This window comes from Drosophila santomea, chromosome 2R (genome assembly GCF_016746245.2).
Source record: "Drosophila santomea strain STO CAGO 1482 chromosome 2R, Prin_Dsan_1.1, whole genome shotgun sequence".
Taxonomy (NCBI): domain Eukaryota; kingdom Metazoa; phylum Arthropoda; class Insecta; order Diptera; family Drosophilidae; genus Drosophila; species Drosophila santomea.
The window spans coordinates 14,344,459-14,361,622 of record NC_053017.2 but is presented as its reverse complement, the minus strand read 5'-3'; the positions used below and the strand labels follow the sequence as shown (position 1 = coordinate 14,361,622).

Here is a 17,164-nt window from a genome sequence, read left to right as displayed (position 1 = left end):
TAAGGTGCTCAATCTAGGCCCATCACTTACCGCATTGTGACGCCTTCTGGGCGGCGAGCGCTTGTTCCACAGCGCCTCCAGTTGATCAAAGTGCTGCGATTGCGCCAGAGCCGCCTGCTCCGGTCCCAGATTCGCCTGGGAAGCACCTGTCTTGGTCTCGGCTATCTTCGAGATCTCCTCCATGCTGGCCGAAACGCTGAAGCGCCGCTTCAGACGCTCATCCACCTGGGCCATCATCACCGAGGAGGTCAGGTGGCCGTACTTCTTCTGCCAGGTGTACGTGTCCAGGGAGACCTCCTTCTTCAGCAGCCGCTTCATCTGACGCTTGGGACCCTGCGGTCTCAGGTCTGTGGGTGATCCATCAAGATGTGGAAAAAGGTAACCTATAAATTCTGTGAAAAAGGTGCAAGTCATACCTTCAACATCCTTGCTAGGACCCGAATACGTGGGCAGCTTGACATACTGCGCCGGAGTGTTATGCAAGCAAATCACGGGAAGATTGTAGCTGTCCACCAGCTGGACGAGGACGCGAGACACCTCCAGACTAATGTCGAAGTGGGTGAAGGGCACGTGCATTTGAAGCGAGGTCAGAGCTAGTCCGCGCTTGGTTTCCCACACGATGAGGGTCTTGTCATCGCTGCCAGAAACGGCAGTGGAACCTGTATTTAAAGCAGTAGGATCAGGATCAATCGGGTTTGAATCGATGCTTAAGTGTGCAACACTCACCATCTGCCGAAACTTTGACTCCAATCACTGGACCCAGATGTCCTGCCAGCGTGTGCACCTCCTCGCCGGTGAGCAGGTCCCAGATGATAAGATTCATGTCCTTCGAGCCGGACAGGACCTGAGTCTTATTGGTCACCGAAACGGCCACGCAAGTGACCGCATCACTGTGCCCCACCAGCACCTGGCTGAGTTTGCCGCCCGTTGCCTGCCACACCTTCAAGGACATGTCCCGGGATCCGCTGATGATGTGCACACTATCTGCGCTGATCTCGAAGCATGTGATCTCGTCCGAATGCGAAACGGAGTACTTCTCGTCCTCCTGAGTGAGTGACCAGATCTTCAGTGTGTTGTCACCGTTCGTGGAGACGGCAAATCGCATGTTGTTGGTTACGGACAAACTTTTGTAGGGTCCTTGGATGGTCTGCAACAAATTGCCGGAATGGGCCATCCAAACGAGCAGCATGGAGTCGCGATCCGTGGATATTACTCGCAAGGAGTCCATTAGCACCACCACCTTGACCACCGGTGCAGTGTGGCCTTTGAAGGAGTGACTGATCTCGCCCAGAGCCAGATTCCAAATGTGCACCATACGATCCTCGGAACCGGTGGCCAGAAACTCGCCATTCGGCGCAAACTTGAGACAAGAGACCCCGGCCGTATGGCCCTCCAATGTGCACTGGTATTCCGGCGTATTGATCCTCATGAGGTGGACATGGCGTCCGGAGGCAATGGCCATTTGCTGGGAGTCGCGGGACAAATCGAAGCAGGTAATGGGTGGCAATGTGGTCGATGGCGATCGCTGCGCCTGCGCATGACGCTTCAGGCTGCGTTTGCGACGCGGATGCCTCGAATAGGGATTCACATAGAGCTCCTCGTTGCGGAACGAATAGAAGGTGATCTTGTTGCCGCCCACGGTGACCAGGAAATCATCATTATCCATCGCATGAACGGCGGTCACTGGTCCCGGATTCGGAGGCAGGGATCTTACCAGTTTGCCGGCGTGCATGTCATAGATCAGCGCCCGTGTATCATCACAGCCCACCACACAACGCTGGCTGTCCTTGCCAATGGAAATGCTACGAATCTGGGGGGTCCAAACTAAGGATCAGCATCCTGTAGGGGTATAAAGCGGCACTCACCTTCGACTTGTGTCCTTTGAGAGTATGCAACTCCTTGCCGGTGGCCAGGGTGCGAACATAAAGCGCATTGTCCTCACACAAAGCCAGCAGAAAGACCTTAAAATTAATGATATATAGTTTTCAGTTTAAAATGCCAAATTTAAAATGAATTTACTTCGAATTTTTGGTTTCGTTACTAGTTGTAATAGTAATTTTTCATAGGCCTTAATTAACATTTGTGTATATTAAAGTCGAAATGATATGAATGCAATTTTTATCTTACAGAAAGTGATGATTAAAATTTTGTTGCCGCATTCGGTATTATTAATTGTGAATTTTTCATTTAATTGCGAATCGTTAAGGGCCGTTGACGAGTTAATCGAAAATTAATAAATTGCATATTACCAGTTCAGCTACGGAGGCTGAAACATTTCATTTTGTGTAAGGACAGCCCACAGGAAGCTTTTCTGAGGGGAGTGGCGGGGTCACTGCCGTGCCACGAAGCCATCAGGATGCAGGCCAAAGAGCAAGAAAGTTGATTTCCTTTTGCCATTTTCCTCGGCTAAGAATCCTGCCCAAGGGGCTGCTCACCCCCTTCCCCCCACCACCGCAACAAAGTGAAGTGTTCGTGTATGAGTGTGTGTGCCCAGCGAATACGTATATGTATGCATGTATGCGTGGCTGTGTAAAATTACATTTCAATTTGGGGGAGGCGGAAAGTCCCGCCCATGCGGATATGTCCTTGTTATCGCGAAGCAATTTTTTCGCCTGCTTATAGGCAATTTTCCCTCAATTTTCACCAGCACTTTTGTTTAATGTGCGAAATTGTATTTTCGGTTGCGGCAAAGGACATCACGAGTTTTGGATCTGAAGGAGCCAAAACCAAAGTCCAATGGTAATTGAATCGCTACCACGGACTATCTTTTTACCTTGTCTCTGAATTTTTCAGACTTTTCAGTATTTTTACGTTGTGTGAAATGGAAGCAAACTGGGAAGCACGTGAAAGAATGTTTATATTTTTAGGTGAAATAGAGATTTTAAATTTATTTTAGATATGCAGCATATCAGAGCGACATGGAGGAACAAATATTTAAAAGTAATAATAAGACAACTTAAGTTAAAATTGAAATCAAGCATAAGAAAACCTTTACTCTCTATTTTTTTAAGTGCACAAACTGCTGACTGGTATGTGCCATCCGAGGAGATCCCCTTGAGCCAGGAGCTGCCGACCCGGCGCACCTTGAATTACAGTGGTTCTTTCCTGTTGTCTGTCTATTGTGGATTTGCTGGCTGGGAGCAGATGGATGTGGGCACTGCGGAACTTGAGGAGCGAGTGGCAAGTGGAAGCACGCATCAATTGCCAGCCGTTGGGATGAGGTGGTATGGGATGAGATGGCGTGGGATGGGAATAAGATGAGATGGGGACAGGACCGAGCACAGTTGCCATTGACAAAGGACAACAACAGTGTTGGGGAGCCGGAAGATTCCCGCCGGTATCTTGATATTATTTTGCGTGCCAAATTGCTGCTAAGTATGCAATACTTATTGATAGAGGCAGGCACGAACCCACACATACATACAGCACACATACACCCATACGCAGACATCAAGTTTTTTTTTTGTCAAGCTGATTGACAACAAAGGATTTGGAGCGTAATGCGTACCCAAGCCGGATTCACTTATTAGAATTTCAGCAAAGAAATCCCCGAGTTGTCAAGTCACCCAGCTGTTTTTTTTCTGTAACATACTCGTATCTACATCTATTGTGTGTTCGCTTTAAACTTGCAGGATTTCACTTTTATATTTGCCACGTTGTCTCTGGTGTTTATGTGTACTTAAATTGCGCTTCTCGTTATTGGGTTACTATACTTGGAACGCTTCACTCAAGTGGAATATGGCTTAAAGCTTGGCATTCATCTCCATCTTTTTTATTATATTTTTTTGTCTCCGAACGCAGGAATTGCTTTTAAAGCTGCTTGCTTTTCAGCTGATATTGGTGAGCGGAGGCAATCCCCTTGAGGACTCAACTTTTGTCTTTGCCAGAATTTTGTTTCGTTAAATTTTTGCGAAGCCACATAAAGTGCAAGTGCGAGTGCGTGGGGAATTCACACAGGATGCACTTGCCGCACAAGGCGAAATTCTCAAAATAATATTTCTTTTACAATTAATTGTGGCATTTTCAACTCACCGAATTCCATGAAATATCAATACGCAGTACAGCACTGGTCATCTGCATAGTGTTCAGCAGTGCGAAATTCTCCAGGTCCCACACGCAAATTGTCCTATCGACGCCGCCCGAGATGAGGACATCGCAAGCTCCGGCCACCACGATTCCACTCACTGCACCGCGATGATGGGTGATGCGGTGTCTCTGGAGGGCAAACAAATCGAAATATAAATGATTTAAACATAAGCTTATTTGCACACTTAAAATAAAGTTTAGATAAAATGCACACTTAAAATGAAGTTTAGATAAAATTTGATTTCGAAAAGCACAGCAACTTTATCAGGCCCACCCATCGAAAGCCATTTGTTTCTAATACCAACTAAACGATCGGATTTTAAATATTAATCCCAGTTAGTGCACGGGAACGTGGACTTGGCTTGCGTGTCCCATGTGCTGCCCTCCAGTTTGCCGTAACTTCCGCTCACTCGTGTTTCCCTTTGTTTGTCACATTTCGTATGCATTAAGTTAATTACCACCTAGCATGCGAGTTTCCCTTCCCAGGAAGCGACGGCGGAAAATGCCAAAAGTTTGATAAATTACCTGGACCTTAAAACAGAAAAAAACAGAAAAGTTAAGAGAAGAGAGGAGAGGAGAGGAGAAAGCAGCAACGGTGGCGACATGAATGGATGTGCCGGCATGACACGGCGTATACGTAATATTGTAATTAATTCAATAAGTGCGCGTAATTGCAGCTGTGTGTGTATGTGAGTGTGTGTGCGTGAGTATGTATGACACTTCCGGTGAGGCAGGAGCAGAGTATTGCAGCCTTGTCTACGGTCTACGGTTAAAATCGCGTAAAGGAGCGTGTAGCAGCCGGCCGACTCAGCGAAATTGACTTTAAAATATGCCCGGGGCCAACAGAGTGGCAATAAATCTAATTTCTATATGTGTGTCAACAGGACGACGACAAGGACGAGAACAAGGACGTGGGCACCCACACCCACAACCACATACACACGCGTGTGATATGCAAACATGGCGCATTGTGGGTAATCACAGTTTAATGTGTGCGTCTCTGAAATATCAACTTAGTATGACTTATGGCGGGGCGGAAGTGGGAAAAGTGGAACAGGGACTAGGACATAGGAGGATAGGAGGAAAGGAGGAAAGGACACCAGTTCCTGACACGGTTCATTTGCCAGGCGGCGGAACGTGTAAACCCATGTTCAACGAGCAGCACACTCATGTCAGCCAGATGGCAACAATTCAGCCCTCCACATAAGAACCACCACCCCAACACCACACCACTCCACCACCACACCACCACACCACACAAATTCAAACCACCCAACAAAGTCCAACAAAGTGACCTTGCCCGCTGTTTGATGAAAGGCTGTCGACTGGTTAGGCGGAATTTATTTGGCCCAGAGAAATTATGCAAATGCATTCGGTCTGTTTGATCTGGTTTGCGGCGAGGATTTGCAATTAGCCTCAGCAAATGCGTTTCGCATTGCACCAAAATGAATGAATGCGTTCCATGCATTTTCGAATGGGGGACTCAAACAATAATTGTTGAAATCAAATAGAGTGCTATTTGATTTTCATTTACATGGCGATAAACAAACCGATTTCGCATTTACGATTTCTATAAATGTAAATAAATGCCTGAAATTGAAAGGTGTTATTTAAGGCCATAAACTGGCTTCGAGTGTACGCACTTAAGTTATCAAATAAATTTGCCAACAGAAGGCAACTTAACTGGGCTAAGACAGACAATAGGACATTCGACTGACTGTATTTCTGTATTTGAACAATTAATAATATGCTGTTGTTCCTATTCAAAAGGTCTTGTGCCTGAGAACTTTGACATGCAGATAAATTTGCATATAACCACTGGCTTTTGGTGTACCAAACGCGGGACTTAGAGTCGCAACAAAAATCTGTTTTCAAATTAGCTTATGGCCATGCATAAAAATCCCTCCAAAAGTTATATGGTCTCCATTGTGCCGCTTTTAATTCGCTGAAAGTGACCATTATGGCGGCCATTAGTTTCTACCAGCGCAATGCCCCCCTTGCAACTGCCCCAAAGTGAATGCCCCCATGTGAGTGCCCCATGTGAGTGCCCCAATGTGACTGCCCCATTGTGTTCGTGCTTGCTCACCAGTTTGCCGCTGGCCAGGTCCGTGATGGCGATGCTTGCATCCTCGCTGCTGCTTATGATGAGCGTGTTATTGGCGCCGGCTGCCACGCCCGTAATCGGAGCCGTGTGGGCGTTCCTGGGATAAATGGATGAATGTGGAGAAGCGGAGGTTGTTTAGATAAATTGCGCCTGCAGAGATTTACAAATTACGCCAGTGGCGGCGAAACGGGGGAAAATGGTGTAACGATAAAGCGACGAAGGCGACGACCGGCACACAGAAAAATATATTAGGTCTATTAATCACGGAATTACTACGGATATTGAAAAGATTGTGTCCAGCATTCTGTAACCATAAGTTATTCGTGTGCCTTCATTTTAAAGAAGTTCTTCTGTACAACTGTGAGAAAAACCATTTTTCCACCCTTTTTTCTCGCCGTGTACTCACTTAATGTGCGCCCGTCGCTCGCGGAGTCCTACGTGCCACACAAGTACAGTGGCATCCTCGGAGCCGGTCAGCAGCAGCTCCGAATCCGACTGGGGCGCCACCAGGAGGCACGTGACCGCCGCCGTGTGTCCTAAAAAGCAAGCCGCGTGTGGCGATTAGCTCGTCTAATGGCGGGACATGGCGTCACCACTCACCCTTGAAGATGTGATCCAGCGAGTTGCTCATGATGTGCCACTGCTGCACGTCGCCGGAGCTGGTGGCCAGGATGAGATGCTGCTTGGACGGCGCCAGCCACACAGCGCGTATGCAACCCGTGCCGGACACTGTCATCGTGCGGATCTGCGAGGGCAGCGGAGCGGGCAGCCAGCCGGTGAGCGGTACGAGTAGCGGTACCGCATAGCCGTCGCACCAGGCTGTCGCCGAGCGGACCGTCATGCTCAGCAGCGAGTTGTCGTCGTCGTCGTGCTCGCTAATGGGACGCAGCCAGGATATCAGCTGGGAGCCCAGCTGCATGGGATCGCGGGTGAGGACGTCGCTGGACTTCCGGATCGTGTAGTAGATCAGCTCGATGTCCCTGTCCAGGATGTAGCAGCGCACGTGCTCGATCAGGCAGCGTAGGTAGCTGATAGATACGGTTTGCACCTGCCGTTTGGAATAATGGGTTTTCTTTCAAAAATACTACACTAAACACTTGTATTCATACAGTTCAAAGTTCTTTAATTAGGCTTATTTAAATGCTCCACGCAAATTATGATTATTTTAACTTGAATTAAAAGAAGTGTTGAATCGATTGGAATATACAATTTTAAATTGTATTTAGCCACGCACTAATTATATGCAAATTGATGCCTATTTAATTCATGTGCGCTGTCGTTTAGTCAATAAAAGGATTCCATGCTCGCCGCTGGGAATGCGAATATTGGCAGTTAAAAATGTATCAGAATATTCAATTCGCGCAGAACGAAAATGTAACAAACAAAATCATTAATTTGATTGGCTGGCAGTTGGCACATCCACAAAAACTTTCGCACACCAGCACACACGCGAGAGAAACAAAAGTTTAATTGCATACTTTCCAGAGCCGAATAATGAGTTTGCCGCACTGAATGAAGCCAAATGGAATGAAATTAAAGGAGCTTTGGGATCAGGGAATAGCAGCAAATAGCAAATGGCCAACTGCAGCGAAACAATTAGGCAACCGAATTAAAAGAGCCAACAGCTGTACGAGCTTTGCTTGACTTTTGTTTGAATTTGCATTTTCGGAACGGTGAAATATCCTTTCTAATTTCATTAGCACATTTTAATTTCGTGAGGCTTTTATTGAGCTGGACTTTAGCTGTCTGTCCGCCTGTCTTTTCCAATTAAAAGTATCAAACAGCTTGGCAGTTTTGTGGATTGTAATGCTGTTTTCTGTCATTATGAAGTTGACTAAAGCTTCTGGGTTTTATTTATTTAAATTAGAAGACGCTACCTAAACGTGTATTTAAATAGCCTTAATTACTTGTTAGCTAAGTAAGCTAAGTTTGTCTAACGATTACCTTCACTTTTAACTGCCAAGAAGCCAACTTTATTTACCACTCAACCATTTTATTGCTCGTCTGACTAGCACAGCACAATCAATAGCATGTAAATCATTTTTGGCCATCATTTAGTTTCGCTCCCAGCTTTCACTTCATCAGCCCGCCCTTTGAATGTGCAAATTAAGTTTGTGCCCGCTTGATGGTGCTAAATTTTGACATGTAAACGGAAGACGGTCTGTTTGATTGCCAAATTACCAGGCAATTAAGAGCAGCCCAATGCTGAGCTCCACTGATTGCCATATTCCCCACTGCGAAACAGAGATGTAACTGCTGGGGTAGGGGGGAACTAATTGGGGAGCTTACCGCCGCCAGCAGGAAGTCGAAGTTGCAGACAGCGATCTGCTTGAAGCGGGTGGTGTCATCGGATCGCATCAGGTGGTGCCAGCTCTCCTCCACGTGCCGCATGCTGTAGCTCACATCGGCGGCAATGGGATTGTAGAAGGTGGATGTGTCGTCGTTGTGATGGGTGGACGATGACTTCCGGCCGGCGGAAACGGCTGACATCGCCGACAGCGAGTCCTTTTCGCGCTCTCTGTCCTTGAGGCTGATCACCGACTTGCTCTCGCTGCGATTTGACTCGTTCTCCAGCGTGCTTTCGTCCTCGTCCTGCGGAAAGAAGAGATTGGCCAGCTCGCAGTGCAGGCTACGCGTCCTTTGGACGTCCATGTACCGCCGCTTGGCCACCGAGGAGCAGTAGTTGTGCCGCCACTGGATCAGCACCTTGCCGGACATTATCTTGTCGTGCAGCAGCAGCAAAAGGTCTGCAATTTAGGGGCAAATATAAAATAAATTCATTTAATCATTTAAAAAACTTTTTGACACCGTTTATCCTATAATCAATAGAGCATTTGACTTACCCATCTCGCGATGGATCTTCTTGAAGGTGGCGAAGCTAAAGTGCCCGTTCTTGGTCTCAATTAGCGACTCCGGATCGTCGGTGGGCATGAGCAGCTCCAGCAGCTCCGTCTCACTCAATCCGTACTCCGAGCAGGAGATGTAGCTGGCCAGATCGCCCACCGCCTGTCGTCCGTAGTGGCGTTCCAGCTGGTCAAACTGCTGCTCCACATAGAGGGCAAAGCTGACGTCGCCTGGAATGCATTGTGGCGGTATCTTTAGCTTTGTGGCATAGTCACCCAGATTCAAATCGAACTGGTACTCGACGGACTTGAAGCGATCCCGCTGCATTGGGGTAAACTTCAGCTGCTCCACGGGCGTGGTGGAGCTGCATATGATCTGCACATTCCAGGGCAGCGATGTGGGCAGCCACGATAGAGCCGTCACAATATCGCAATCCAGCGGATTCAGCAAGTGCAAGTCGTCAATGAACAGGAACAGGACATCATTGCCCATATCCTCGACGCGACGCAAAAGGTTCTGGAACCAGGTGTTGATATACAGCGGATCAAAGGAGGCGTCCTTGGGCAGATAGCCCTCCGGTATGTTGAAGATGATTGAGATCTGCTGGCAAATCACGCGGAGCAGCTCCAGATTGTAGGCGGAACGGGGCGTGGCCTTGGCAAAGCGAATCACCCGGTGCACGCGAGTGGATCCAAACCAGCTGCCCACCTGGCCGTACAGGTGGCACAGGATGGCGCTCTTGCCACTGCCATCGGCGCCGCAGAGAAAGTACGGCGCATGCCGACTGCCGTTCCGGAAGTTGGCCATCAGATTCTGGCGGAGCTGTTGGGGCACCCGCGACTCCACCAGAGCATCGCTGTCCGTGTGCTCCCGCAGGATTCGTAGGTGCGTGGCGTGCTCGTGAAAGATTTCCTGAAATGCAAAGCAAAAATTAATAAAAACTACAAAAACTGTTAGTAAGTAAGTGGAGTGCTTATAGAACGCTTTTTTGATATGCATAACTCGCTATATAATTTAATTAGAGTTATTTAAGCTATTAATAGCTTTTATCTGTGTCGTTTTATTTGACATACGGCACAACTTGTGAGCGGGCGAAATGCGAATTGAATGTCCTGTTTAATTACCATGTGATGCCATCTGCAATTATTAATTGTGTGCGACAGGCATCAAATTAAATCACTATAATTGGCAGTACATTTTTTCAATGCTCACACCCACAAAATGTGATTGCTGCAGTTAAAAAGAGAGTCTGTATAAATAATTATGATATGCTTTAAATATATTTCAAAATGATCATTTGAGTGCGGCGAACAAGGTCAACTGTGTGCAGGTAACTATTTTTTTTGCAGAATGTAATTATTTTTGATTGCGTGCATATGAGAGTCATTTGCATAGAAATACACTTGGAATGTCTCAAAACCGGTAGCTGTTTTGGTTTGTCCGTAATTGGATTTGCCACCGGCAGCCATAATCCCAGAGCAGTGTCACTTCCATCCGCATCCTTTAGGCATTCATCTCGGACCAGCTTCCGTTTGTGTGGTGACCTCTAAGAGGTCCTTCTTCCTATCCATCTCCACCTGCTCATCTGCACCCTCATCTCCTCGCAGCTGTGAGTAAATAAAATAGAGTCGCACACGTATGGCCAAGTGTCGCCCGCCTCCGCCTTTGAGACCAGAGCACGTCATCGGCATCAGTATCCCCATCACTTGGAACGCCAGTGAGTGGCATTCAGTATGTTTGCCACGCAACTTTGTTTACCTGTGCCTCTGCCACAACCCCCTCCCCCCGATAGGCTGCCCACCTGCTGTGCAGGTGTCTGAGCGGCTTGTACTTGGAAAAACAGACTTGCTAAGTTCTGAAAGTATGTCGCCCCTAACGTAGATACCCATTTAAATATTTTGAGTTCAATACACGGAGTAACTGAGGATTCAAAGTATGAATGTTCCCAAAAATTTAAAGCTTTTTATGCCATTAAAAGTTCATAATAACATCTATCAGCCCACTTAATAAGTGAAAATTGGGTATAATGCGAATGTGTATTTATATTTCAAAAATTCTAAAATAAGTATTTATGAATTTCAATAGCTCTCATAATTTTTTAACCATAATCATCCCACTTTTCTGGAACTGAGCTAAAATTTGTTTAAATGTATAAAAATCGAAAATAATTATATTCAATAGCACTTATAATTAAATCATAATTGTCCCACTTTTCAGGAACCTAGCTGCAATTTGTTTAAATGTATAAGCATATTTCAAAAATCGAAAATAATTATTTATGAATTTCAATAGCTCTCGTAATTTTTCGGCGAGTGTCAGTCAGCTTGTCTGGCTGTGGCACTTTTGGCACTAACAAGTAGTCATCCTGGCCTTGTCAGGATCTGAGGCTCAGACTGCGTCTGAGTCTGTGGCGGAGTCTCTTTCACCATTTTTCGCCAGTAAGCGGCTTTTGCTTTGCAAATCTCATTTGACAGCTTCCGTGTAATGCACTTCTCGGTGACACATTCACCCAATCAATACGACCTGGGGAGCTGTGTATGTCCTGCATGTCCTTTAACGCTGCCCTCTTAAAGCCACCTGAGTTGCCGCTTAATTAGTTGGCATTTGACTTGCTTTAATTTCATTTTCGCAGAGTGCCAGAGTCACATGCACGCACAGAGGTTGCGCATACGACGTGTTGCACCTGGTGAGGATTATGGTTCTATGCTTTGGCATAGAGGAGGAAGGGGGGTGGAGTGGGTGCTGAGCACTTTGCATATTTCTTGGTTGCGGCAACGAATGCCACAACATTTTGTCAAAGTGCGCGGCGCTGGTGGATCAGATGGGTTTTGCCTTTGCAACACTTTTATCCGCATCGCTGCTGGGAAGGATGTAATAGTATGGTATGGTATGGTATGGCATGGGATGGGATGGGATGGCATGGTATGGGATGGGATGTTGACCGGGCCTGAATGCAGTTTACGTTGCTGCATCGTTAAGTGCAAACAAGGGACGACCTGGCTGGGCGTGGCTACATTGTGCTCAAGTGTAAGTGTGTTAATATGTCAGAGGTGGCGGTGAAAAGGGGGCGCGGGGGCGGGGCCGTCAAGGAGAGCCGTGAAAGGAAAATGACTGGGGCGAGGCTGGAGCTTGAGGCAGTGAGTCGGCAACATGTAACTTGCAACACGGTCTAATGCACGACAAGCTATTAGTTTTAGATTAATACATAAGGAAGGTTCTAACTAAGAAACCATTAGCTAGTTTGCCATTATATAAGATCTACAATGTAAGAACTTCATATATATGCCATATTTCTAGTTATGAAATCCTTATTTTTTTCCAGTTTTACTAGTTTTTTCTTCGAGTGCACCACTTGTGTTCGCCCGCTAATGGCAGCGACCAGTTCGCATTACGCCTCGTCCTTCGGCTGCGACCGAGCTGAAATGTTAAATGCTTTCAACAAAAGCCAACAAGAGGTGGCGTTTGTGGGGGGCGGGGGCCAAAATGGGGGTCGTCGAGTGGCGGGGAGTGAACTTATGCAATGCAGGGCCATGCTGGAAAACCGCAACTGGAACGGATGGCGATCTGAGTGGCGCTGCCAAGCGGGCGGTAGCGGCAACCTTGAGCTAAACGATTTCCTCGGCCATTTTGACGTTTTTGGGCCAACTCGATTTCAATTGGTTTTTATTGCAGGAAATCTCTTGCAAACTCAATTTCGACAACTGTCATATGCAAAGCATACTTTTTCGTGCATCCTCTTGTGCTCATACACACACTCTTGCAGTTGTGGCCAAAATAATAGTTTTAGTTCCAAATAAACAAGCGAAACAAACTGCTCATTTTGGAAAAGAACAGAAAACATAATACAAATCTAAATTTTGTTGCAAAAAAAAAATTGGAAAATGTGGGAAAACTTTTATCAAACGACCAACTTTCATATTTAATTTAATTTCTTCACAATTATAAATAAAGTGCATCTCTAGATTTTTTATTTCAACCACTTTATTTTGCTCACAACTGTATGCATAAGAGGGACTTGCACGTGAACGGATTCAGTTGAATTTTCCTGGAAATTGCAATTGCCCAACGAAAATCTCAACATATTTCAGGTAAAAGTTGATATAAAGAGACCAGCTTTTGCTAGCAAATATGCACAAAAGTGCCTTGTGTTCTTCTTTTATACTTTTATTCTTTTTAATAACGACTTAGTCTGCAAATGACCACTTTGTGGCTGTGCAAATTGAAGTGGTATTCATTCAAACATTTTAGATTTCCCATTTTTTCAGCTCTTTGTTTACTTGCCCAGCTTTTACGCTGAAACATTTGCTTTGAAGCCTAATTCACCTGCCACATGCCGAACATTTAATTAACGCTCAGCTATTAGCAAACAACTTGAGACTTTGTGGCGCCACCACTGAACAATAAACAATGGAGTGCCCCAAGAAAAGCTCCGCAAGAAGGCATAAAAAACAAGGTAACACCAAATCATAAAGCCTCGAATCGCCCAACTTTGTGTGTGGGAAATTCTTGGAATTAATTTATGATTCTTCGCTTCGGCCGCTGGCCAACCGAAAAATAACAATCAGAATTGCTGTTGATTAAATAAGCGTTCTGTGGTTTCGAAAAGCGGCGCAAATGCTGGGCCAAAATACATTTAATTTAATTCGCGGCTCCAGGCGTTTTGTTAGCTGTCTGCTGTATTAATGGCCCAAAAGTGGCTGGCCAACTCACCTGCACAGTCTTTTTCCTCCCCTTGATTACGTCGGGATCATTGGTTATGTGCGCCTCGATTAGCAGGCGCAACTTGTCGGTGACTTTGTTCTTGAACTTGCTCAAGTAGGACTCGTGGTCCTCGTTGTCCGGGTCGATGGCCTCGCTGGCCGCATTTCCAGGCACCCTGCAATTGGTAATAATTGGTAATAGCCCTAATTAGCCAGCACTTCTAACCAAAAAACTCTGAGAACCAGCAATGTCATGGGTGTGACAATTGTTCTGACGAATGCGTGCACAAAATATTAAATAAAATATACATGGATGCCACACTTTTATGACATCGTTCGATTTCAGCTATTGCACGTCATCGGAATCTAATCTATTGATTAGCTTGTTTAATTGAATATAAAATGATTTTCAGTAAATCCCCGTCCATATGGCAGTAAAAAATGATTTAGCTGAGCCTTTAATGCTTTAATTGGCACATTGCATATTGCCTTGCCCTATTTTTTTTAGATGCTAAAAGTTATCATAATGAAACTTTTTCACATTATCAAAAGTGATTAATTAAAGTTTTTTAAGTTGTGATAGTAGTGGATTTTGCAAGTGAGCATCCAACTAACGATATACTGAATTTTTTTGTTTTCCAAAAGTTACTCCCCTTGGTTGGATTTGAAATTAAATAACTGACACATATATGCATGCGGAAAACTTACACGAGCGTAGTGTGATTATCTGTGGAAAGGTTCATGGTGAGTTCGTCCTTGATTTTCCGCAATCGCTCTGCCGCCTCCACATCCCCCTTGCTACACTGAGCGGCTCGTTCGCGGAAAACTGCCAGGATTTTCTCGCTGGTGAGAGCTAAAAAGGGTATATTTAGAATGTGACAATTTAAAATACAAATAAATAAATAACTTACCCATAGCCTGGGCGACTTCCCTTTCGATCTGCGAGCGTCGAAGCTGCTGAACCCGTTGCACAAACTCAGGCGATCGTCCTGATGCACCAGATCCTTGAACCAGTGATTGAAAGGCCTGTTCCAAAAAGCTCTGCATTCGCTGTGATTCAGCCAGCCAGGCATCCGCGGCCATCAGCCTGTAAAAAAAAAAAAAAAAAAAAGGGGTTTCAATAACTGGCGGACAAGCTGCAGATGTCGAAGCAAGTGCTGGCATTTCCATATTTACCCATCCCCATTCCCATACACGTCCATTCAAATATTTGCCAAAGTTCAGCTCCAATTGAGTGGCCAAACAATGCGAATGTGGCACATGGATAATTTCAGCCAAACATGGCACAATGGAACGGAAACGGAACTTTGACAAATATTGGCCAACTTTGTTCATAACTATTTCGGTTTGCAGTTTGACTCGCAAGCGAAAACAAAAACAACCTTCAATGCAGGACATGTGTGTGTAGCAGATCAATAAACAACAGCTGGCTTACTTCTCTTCATGAATTTTCAATTGTGGTTTATAAATTGTTTATGTCGTGTTGCTTGACTCATTAGCTTACCGATAATCCTGCTTGAGTTGCCGTTGCGATTGAGATGCATCCTTTTCGTACCACTTAACCAGTAGTGCCTCATGGTCGGCCGAGGTTTGCTGATCGGCCAGGACAGCGGAGAAGATGTCCTCGTCTATTTTGGTGGGCAGAAGCTGGCGACCGATGCCATCGCCCACGAGCACCATGAAGAAGACGCTCTTCGTGTGGGCGTGGCAGGTGTCGATCTCGTGCAGATAGTCGTGGATCAAGTAGGGATCCCGCTCCAGCTGGTGCACCTCCAGGTCGCCAGTGCCAAAGTGCATGTCCACGAATTCCAGCTGGGAAATCAAATTGTAGTTTATGAATGTTAGATTAAAGATGTTGTTCTACTTATTGATAAGTCATAGCTACCTCAATTTGCCGGTCATCGTAGAGGGACTGCAGCTCGGGACCGACCAGTTCGAGGAGCATGCGACGCTCCTGGTTGAACTCCTGCTTCTGGCTGGCCACGTAGATCTTGATGAGCAGCGGCTTGGGCAGGCGGGTGTGGGCGCTGGTCACGCCCCTCAGTGCATTCAGCACACTCTCGTCGATGGGCGCCGCCATTTCCGAGCTGCGAGCTGCCTAGTTTTGGCCTAGTTTATTTGTTTGTTTGTTTTTTTGCGCGCCTGTGTCGGTGATTGAGTGGATGTGGTGTGCTAGCGCCTCGCCTCTCCTTTGCCAGCTTATTTAAGTTGGCCGAAATCAAGTGGCATCGTCGTCCTCGTCGCGGTTTTACCAGAGTCAGCTTCGAGCAGCCCGCAGCTTTGGCACATGTTCAATGCGAGCGGCAAATAAAATTGCTTCTCTATCTGTATCTGTATCTGTATCATATGTATCTGAATCAGTATCTGAATCTATATCTACAGCCGCGCTCGTCGCCACCGCACGATGCCTGGGCATAGCGGGCCAAAAAGTTTATCACTCTCGATTCAGCTGCAAATACAAATTGAAAAGAGCAAAAATTGTATTTATGGCAAAGTTTTTGCATAACCCGAAACGTAATAAAAAACCCAAAATGAAAAAAACGAAGCCAAGCGAGACAAGAAAAGTTTCAACCCATGATCAAGCGAGGGATAAGTCCATACACACTTTACACTTGTGGCCCAAAAAAAATAAAAAAAAGAAGGGGAGTGCACAAGTTGGACAAGTCAGCAAGTGTTAGCATTTGACTCAGTTGTTGATTGAAACATTTTCGCATTCTATAAAAGGGGCGAAAATGTTGCCCTAAATTGTGTGTGAAAAGTATATTTTTCGCACGTCTAAAAGTTATAGCTTAGTAATAATCGTACTATTTATTATCGTATTCTTGCTGGAAAAAGGAATGTTTAGGTTTATAAAATCCTAAAGTTATTCCTTTAAACGATTAAAAATAATTGAGCCTGCCCAAATGCTGGCTTTAAGATAAGCACGGACTTGAAAGCTGGTGGGCTGGCTTGTGGGGAATGGGGCATGTCCTGTTGGAATCCTGCTGCCGTCGTCCTGCCACTAATGAAGACCCATTCCCCTCGTCCTATAAGAAGCTGTCTGCCGACCGCCAAACAAAATCGATTGCCATTAATTCCGCTTCAATGAGTTGGCTAAATTGCTCGTTAGGACAGCGGCGGAGGACAGGACATGGCGTGGTCCTGCGTTTCCTGCGCTCCTCCCTGCCCTTCCATTTTATATACCTCCATGGCGAGGTGCAAGTGCTTGGGGTGTCAGTTTCAATCAGCCTTCGCAGCACACACTCACACACGTGTTTCGCCGTCTCAATCTGGCTTATCTGTTAAATATTTGATTCCCAGCGAATTAAGCTTAATGAGCGACTTGCCCGCCCAACAGCCAACAGCCAAGTCAAAACGTTCCCAATGATGTGAAAATTATACGACCTGGCCAAGTGCAAGAACCATTTCAGCTGGCCACAGACCAAAAGTG

General features: G+C 45.9%; 1 protein-coding gene across 6 annotated transcripts in view; it reads right to left on the bottom strand.

Annotated features, from left to right (window-relative positions):
- LOC120445203 (NACHT domain- and WD repeat-containing protein 1) overlaps window positions 1–17,164 on the bottom strand; it is a 34,154-nt gene that overhangs the window by 4,379 nt on the left and 12,611 nt on the right. For all 6 annotated transcript variants that reach the window (XR_005615725.1, XR_005615726.1, XM_039625441.1 and 3 more), the window contains exons 3-17: window positions 15,620–16,183; window positions 15,239–15,546; window positions 14,646–14,821; window positions 14,443–14,587; window positions 13,745–13,910; window positions 9,034–9,946; window positions 8,480–8,937; window positions 6,791–7,238; window positions 6,597–6,726; window positions 6,173–6,287; window positions 4,033–4,215; window positions 1,866–1,961; window positions 727–1,810; window positions 417–659; window positions 31–347 (exon numbers count right to left, since the gene is read on the bottom strand). Coding sequence is in view for 4 of the 6 variants with exons in the window: in XM_039625441.1 (XP_039481375.1) it covers window positions 31–347; window positions 417–659; window positions 727–1,810; window positions 1,866–1,961; window positions 4,033–4,215; window positions 6,173–6,287; window positions 6,597–6,726; window positions 6,791–7,238; window positions 8,480–8,937; window positions 9,034–9,946; window positions 13,745–13,910; window positions 14,443–14,587; window positions 14,646–14,821; window positions 15,239–15,546; window positions 15,620–15,814 (4,977 nt within the window). In the remaining 2 variants the exon portion in view is untranslated. The remainder of the gene's footprint in view (window positions 1–30; window positions 348–416; window positions 660–726; window positions 1,811–1,865; window positions 1,962–4,032; window positions 4,216–6,172; window positions 6,288–6,596; window positions 6,727–6,790; window positions 7,239–8,479; window positions 8,938–9,033; window positions 9,947–13,744; window positions 13,911–14,442; window positions 14,588–14,645; window positions 14,822–15,238; window positions 15,547–15,619; window positions 16,184–17,164) is intronic.